The 7,500-nt window shown below is 36.3% G+C and overlaps 1 protein-coding gene across 2 annotated transcripts in view; it reads right to left on the minus strand.

Moving 5' to 3' along the window:
* The window catches only part of LOC144966517 (uncharacterized protein ZK1073.1-like), a 108,331-nt gene that overhangs the window by 13,561 nt on the left and 87,270 nt on the right, over window positions 1-7,500 (minus strand). For both annotated transcript variants that reach the window (XM_078903141.1, XM_078903142.1), the window contains one exon: window positions 890-952. In XM_078903141.1, coding sequence (XP_078759267.1) covers window positions 890-952 — 63 coding nt within the window. The remainder of the gene's footprint in view (window positions 1-889; window positions 953-7,500) is intronic.

Consider the following 7,500-nt stretch of genomic DNA (forward strand, 5'->3'; position numbering starts at 1 on the left):
TATGCGTCGAGCGAGGCTCGAACCCAGGACCTTCCGATCCGAAAGCGAGTGTCATACCACAAGACCACATAGCCGCACAGATGTGGCGTCGATGGCCGAGAGGTAAGGCAACATTGAGAGTGGTTAGATATCAGACGGGTGATAATAATTGCGAAACGTTAGCCCCAGTGTTGGATCTTTGGGAATGCATTGTAAACACTCACTTCAACAGTCAAAGGTCACTGAGGAACTGGCAATAACGCTTGCCTTATATGCATGCTGGTACAAAAGGGCGGAGGCCCAGATAGCTCAGTTGGTGAAGCACTTGTGTCACAAGCAAAGGGATCAGTTTCGATACCGAGTGAAATCAGCTTCTATTCTTTCTGTTCCTCCTATTCATTCAGCACAGATTGGATAGTTAGGTCTCTTAGACCTGGCGATAAGTACTTTGTGATAGACGCGTCCTGTCAAACGGGTATCAAACAATGACTATTGTCCTTTTAACGCTACAGAAAGGGAGATAAATTCCGACTCTATCTGCATCGCGGGACTAAGGGTGTACTTGTATTTTAAAGAACAAAATGACGCCCCAAGTGCATTGTATGACGTGGAAATTTGATTTCATAAGACCCGATGGGAAAGCCTGTTGCGAAGTCCATTGAGCATGTAAAAAGACCATTGCAAGAGCGCCACATCTAGCAGAAGAATTTGGACGATTGAGCTCCTGGACTTGTCGAATAATAATTACAGGCGTCATGTATCATCATATATGGTAAGTGTTGCACTTGGCTTGGGACCCTTTGTAAAGCTATCCGAGCACGCTTTGTGGACATTGAGCTATATAAAAGTACAAGTTAAAAATATTAAAATAATTAAGTTCATAAAAGTTGACCATTCTCTAAAAACTTACTCCAGTTGATCCAAAACGCACACCAAATCCTCCCCCAGACTTTGCATACTTGGGAATGTATAACTGTAGAAAAGGAAAAACAAACATGATTTTGCATTTTAGAACAAACAAGAAAATGTCTTAAATTAATACAGTGCTGTCGAGCAAACATGAAGGGAATATGCTAAATTCATTCATTTTTTCATATCTTTCTTTGATCCACTAATTGCATTTTGATATTTAGAGAAAAAAAATTGTTGTTTTTATTAAACGGATGGATTTGACGCTCCAATCTGCCCTCGCAGTGCCGTAAAATACGAACACAAAGGAATAGGGCTCCCGTTAGCAACTACCATATTTTATCTGTTTATTTGTTTTAAAATCTCTTTGTACTTATTATTGGAAAAAACAAGTCCTAAAAAACGTTGTTTACATAATGATAATTAATCTATATGATGATCTTCGCTGTTTTCGACAACACCCAAGGCCATGACAGAAGGTTAAATGCATTACACCTACATTGCAATGCTTGCTCAAACCACTATAACAAGCACTGAAAGAATTTCAAATTTACCCAATTTCACGTGTAGAACGTATTTATTTCTCTGGATACAAAATAAGATGGCAAAGCTCCTACTAAATCCCAGCCAAGCAAAGATTACTGAATGCCCAGCCAGATGATGTGGATGTAGAAGACGTAGATAAAGCATAAAAGGAAGTTTAGCGGAATCGATAGGAAAGAAATCAAGAACTGGTCTGGTTAACCCAATCAATCATCGCTGAAAACTACACAAACTAACTGAATCAAATTAATTAAATAGCTTCTCTTATGATAATGGAGACTTGACTGGAAGATCGATAAGATGGTAATAATGTGGTGGGAAATGCCAGAACTATCGTACTCTTGAGACTTTTAAACAAGATGAGGGTCATTCTAATGAATTGATATTTGAAGGACGAGTTTTATGGTCAACATTTTAAAATGTGTGGGGTTTTTTTTTGGGTTTTTTGGTTTTTTTTTTGTTTTTGTTTTTTTCAAAGTACGGCAGAGTAATAGATCAAACTAGACACAGACCAATTTGCCGTGCATAAACTGGCCAACCTAACAACGATAATAACCATGATAAAGATCTGAACAAGTGTGTAAGAAAGGTGTCATAATAACAATAATTCAACGATCATAATCACTTGACACAGAATTGAAGCGAGACATTAGACAATGTAAAGATTGTCTTAATCCTTTAAAATTTAGAAGGGTGCTCATCAAACCAAGGAAATATTTTTGTCTACTTCACTGACAGTCTACATCTACTTTCATAATAAGTAAGAAAATTATAAAATATAATCAAACCATGAAATAGAAGAAAAAAAGAAGGAAAGTGAATACCAAGCTCCTAGGTGTGGACTGTAAAATGTAATGAACAAAAATGAATTCACAGCTTCAAAAAAGAACAAAATACCAAACACGGAATGTTCTGGGCTCAAAACCTTTCTTAAGTCAACACCAAAAATAAAATAAAAAACCTAAAATCCTTATTCAGCTAAGAACAAAAACAGACAAAAACGTTTTTACTTTTATTTTATTATTGGCTGTGGAAGGGTTGTAAACCCAATACGTTCCGTGTTCGGCCATGCTTGGCATGTCATGATTTCATGAAGCTGGTAAATTCATTTCAGGACGGTCATTTCTTTGCCTAAGTCAACAACTGTAGCGAGTAAATTACACAAATATCCATTGTTAATTTCTCAAGACGACCAGAAGATGGGGAAGGAGATTTGAACGACAATCTCAGCAAATGTCTTTGACAGACCAAGAAGATATCATTTGGGCCCATGATGATGATTTGCATACACAAACACACTTTCCTCTCAATTTTTATATTGAGCTTCAGAGTAACAGAACATGAATTTCAATTCAATTTAAAGTATCGCGTCAATAAAGACGGCAATCAACTGAGATGGACAAAAAAAAACCCCATATGCGTACGTTCAACAACTCTATTCGCATGTACACGCCTCCTCAGGCGATATAAAATCATAGCAACAATTGGACCAGATGACTGCTGTTTGTCCCTGGCTGGTGCTGCATCACAACTATAATAAAGCCCAATTTAATATTGATTTCCTAACGGATAAACAGACAATCCAACGATAATTGGGAAGCAATATTTAAATTGGATGCTACATCAGAGACGGTGGAATTCAATTGCTTGCCACGAATAATTAAATAGATCGTGCGAGGCCGGGCTTGAGTTGGACATAATGCTCGACAACCAAGACCGGAATAAAACAATGAGCACTTTTCGTTAATTAATATCATTTAAAGATGGCGAGGCGTGATTGGAGGACATGGTATACAATGGAAGATTAAACATTGGAACGTGATATCTTCGATTGATTCCAAACACTTGTTCTCACTTACGATGATTAACTAGACCAATATATAAAAAGACTGAAATGCTGAGTAAGGATAAACGATTTTCTGTGTACATAATCATCAATCAGGTATAAATCTGGCGTTTTAAAGTAAATAAAAGAGAGGGAAAAAAGACTATCCCTACATAATGCCATAACATTTGTTTTGTTTTCCTTTTTGATCGTTTCTACTATTATTTTCTTATTAATTTGTATTCTTTCTTTTTTTCCTTTTATTTTATTATTTTCTCTTCGTATCTTCAATGCAATAATTAAAAATAGTAAAGCAAATCTTCAATATCATTTAAGAGAATGTTCCATTATTATGAGTTGTAATTTGTCATGCGCATGCACCACACTCTTCTATGCTAACATCATTGACACATTACAATGATAACATCATGCACCACACACCCAGATCTAAAAGGTTGGTAGCCGATATAATATATCATCAATCTATTATAATACCTTAGAATAATCAAATTGTATTTTTTTTTCTCATGCAACACATCAAGAGCCAGTAATACATATTGCGAATGATAAATAGCAAGTCCTGTTGAAAATAAATTTGTGAAAGAATGTTCCCTTGTTCGGAGGGAAGTGATCGTGATGTCGACACTCAATGGCCTATATATCAACGCATGGTATACAGTATATACTGTATCAGAGCAAATTCTCATATAACACGGTACGTGGAGGGAACAAGCATCTCGGCGCTCACTGCTACTGAAACCATAACTTATGGAAATCGACCACGGCAGGGATCCTGCATTGGTTACTCCATTTGCACATATCACATCTTTAATGATTGACTTTTAAAAATATCACTTTATGATTGGATTATAACCAAAGAATGACATTGTTTAAAAATCCGTCAGGGATGGCATCTTTTAAGTAGTAGTATCGTGCATTATATCATAGTTATATAGCCTTAAGAAAGTAATATTGAGGCAAGTATGAAATTTAGCGTGTATTCTGTGTAAAACACGATTAAATGATTGTGTGTAGCGCGTAGTGGATAAAGCGCAGTAAAAATGATTTTTTAAAAAAATATCAGAAGAATTCTATCATTATTGTAAATCGACCAGCCGTTGCGGGTTGACCCAGGATATTATCCTGAAATTTGGTCAATAAAATCATCAAGATCAAGACAGAAAGATCAACATGAAGAGAAGGCACATTATTGATTTGTAATGAGGATGATATGTATTACATTACGTAGCAAAATATCATCAAACAAAGCTTAAGTGTCAAGTGCCCGAAAACCCACTAAAATCTCTTAAATCTTAAATTTCTATCTATCTGGTCCTACAATCTCTAATTTCTAAATTGGGAACTCTCTAACTAAACCCAACAAAACTGTGAAAAAATAAATGGAAATGTTGAGTTATCAAAATTGAAAAACAGCGAAATTCAGACCGTTGAAGACAAACGAGTGATACATTGTGAAGCCTAAATTGATTGCTTCTCAGGTTTCCAGCATAGCAAAGATATCATGTCAAAACTGTCAGTCCGTGTGTATCCATCATTTCCTTGGAAATCCCCTAACCCATCTGGATATAATACATCATCATGTAAAAAAAAAAAATGTTAAAAAAAAATACACACAATAGGACACCGCCATGCCAACGGTATTACGATCTAAGAAAGATAACTGATATAATATAATATTTTCTCCTCCCTGACGTAGAGCTGAATGATCTCAGTTCAAAGGCGAGTTACTATGAATTACGCCACCGGCTCGTCCATGTATTGCATCATTTCCATGAGCGAAATGGATGTATATTACATAATATCCGGATCCTCCATTTAATAAAATACAGCAGAAAATGTCGCGGGCTCCGACAAATCACAAACAAGGGACGTAATCCACAGTAATGTGGCTTGTTCGATAGTCCGGGATGCAAAATTGATTACCAGATTCTATTTCTTTGTTCAAACTTCTGCATATATTATAGGAAAACATGGGATTTTATGATGCAATCTGGTCCAAAAGAACCAATGCTCTCATGAAGACTCATTGCTTCCTTACCAACACAATGATAAAACAGACAAACAAACAAACAAACAAAAGGAATCTTACGCGTTTATTAGAGAAGCCACAATACTTGGATACTATGAATAAGTTTCGTCGAGCCACTTTTAGTCTTAGCAGCAGCTTCTTATGGTTCTCACTCTACCATGTTATGACGATCGACCCAATCAGCAGAGTCCGGTCCGCATTCGTGCATCGTCGCGAACCCGCCCGGTAGCATCGTCAAAACACACCGTTCAACTAGATGCTCTGTCGTTTCAGATTCTTGCCCACATCGGGTACATGTAGGACAGGTGGAAAGTCCCGACTGATGAAGCGCCTTTGCTGTGAGGCAGCTCCTCGACCGAAGCCGATTCGCAGCCACCCAGTGTCTCCTCTTAATGGTATCGAAGCCTGGCAACTTTTCACCAAGTTTAGAGGAGTCAAATGGCAGACTGCAAACCATGACGAGGGCATGAACAATTCAAAGTGCAATTCTTGAACAGTTCAACCCTAATTGGATTCAATAATAGTCTGATGTCACGTCCCCCAGCAACGGCGGCCATCGTGGTTCTAAACAAAGATAATCGGTACTTTTTATTCTTCAAATGCTGGCTAGAACTTTTCATATGTCTTGTGATCAGAATGTGTAAAAGTCAAAACATGATCAGATTTATAATGCTCGTCGGAGAAATATTTCATAAGGGCGCCCGACATTATTACGATAGTTTAGAGTCAGTTACTAAGTTACCATGCGTCATTACGAGGGAAATGACGTTACGACTGTTGAAGCGTATTTTGGCAGATGTACATGAGAACTTTGATGAGGAGTAACAGAAAAACATGATATCCATAGTTAGCCTTATTATGACTACAAACATCGACACAACAATGGCCTACCTGCCCACCCATCACGCAATGTGTCCCTCTTTTCTTAATACAGACATTGAGGAGCTTAGCGGTCACTTAATTATCTTTATTTTATTTTAATGTTTGTCATGATCTTCAATACATTAATTCACTCAACCCTAGCACCGACTATGTCCGTAGTTTACCTGGGGTTACTTTTACCCCATGCCTATTTATTACATTGTTATGAGACAAATTATAGGCGTAGTATCAACAAAACTTATTTTTTTAGTTATTACATGTTAATGATAGTTGAATAAAACTATCTATGTACATGCTCATTTTTAATACATTTTTTCCCAATTTTGAAAATTAGCAAAAGTCTCTAGGATTGAGTGAGTTAAGTCTGGTTCATTTTTATTCATTAAAAAAACACAACCCCACGAGATCATATCGACGTGTAGGTACTCGTTTGCAAGTCTGATAACCCAAATAGTAATGGAAATACTCTCAAACCAACGCAACATTTTGTCTATTACAACAAAGTTAAATCAAGCCGACAATTTCGATCGATTATCAGACCTGCAAATATGTACACGTCGGTATAAATACAAACATTTCAGAAATCACTCGAAACGTTTCCGTCGATTTGGCAGACATGATGTACGGCTTGGATTGTTTTTAATCTTATACGCACAACTTAATATAATCAAGGAAGATATAAAGAAAATACCAACCATGGCAATCCGCTCCTTGATAGTTTTATAACTCGATTACTCGTTCCAATGAGAAAAATAATCGCTCGTAAAATAGTGTCTGTTGTCTGCCGCCAACCATTTCCGACAACAAAAGCATTAAAAAAAAACAATCAATAATAGTAATAATAATAATAATAATAATAATAATAATAATAATAATAATAATAATAATAATAATAATGATGATGATGATGATGATGATGATGATGATGATAATAATAATAAATAATAATAATAATAATAATAATAATAATAATAATAATAATAATAATAATAATAATAATAATAATAATAATAATAATATAACAATACGATAAAGCAATGAAAGTCAAACCTCATCACTCACAATATATGGGCAGGCTGTAAAATACCACTGGGGCTATAGATAGTATGAAGTTGACGTCACTAAACTGTATTAACCAGCCTATGATGATCAAGGTTACAAAATAGTTTTGTGTGTTGGTCCGTTATATCTCCGGATGGCAATGTTGTGAGCTTCTTAGCCAAGTGCACACTATATGGCCTTGTAGTATGACACTCACCAGAAAGTCCAGGTTTCGAGTGCCGCTCTGAGCGGCGCATAGTTGAGTCCTTGA

Source organism: Berghia stephanieae, chromosome 2 (assembly GCF_034508935.2).
Source record: "Berghia stephanieae isolate SIO BIC M18660-M18661 chromosome 2, UCSD_Bste_1.3, whole genome shotgun sequence".
NCBI classification, from domain to species: Eukaryota; Metazoa; Mollusca; class Gastropoda; order Nudibranchia; family Aeolidiidae; genus Berghia; species Berghia stephanieae.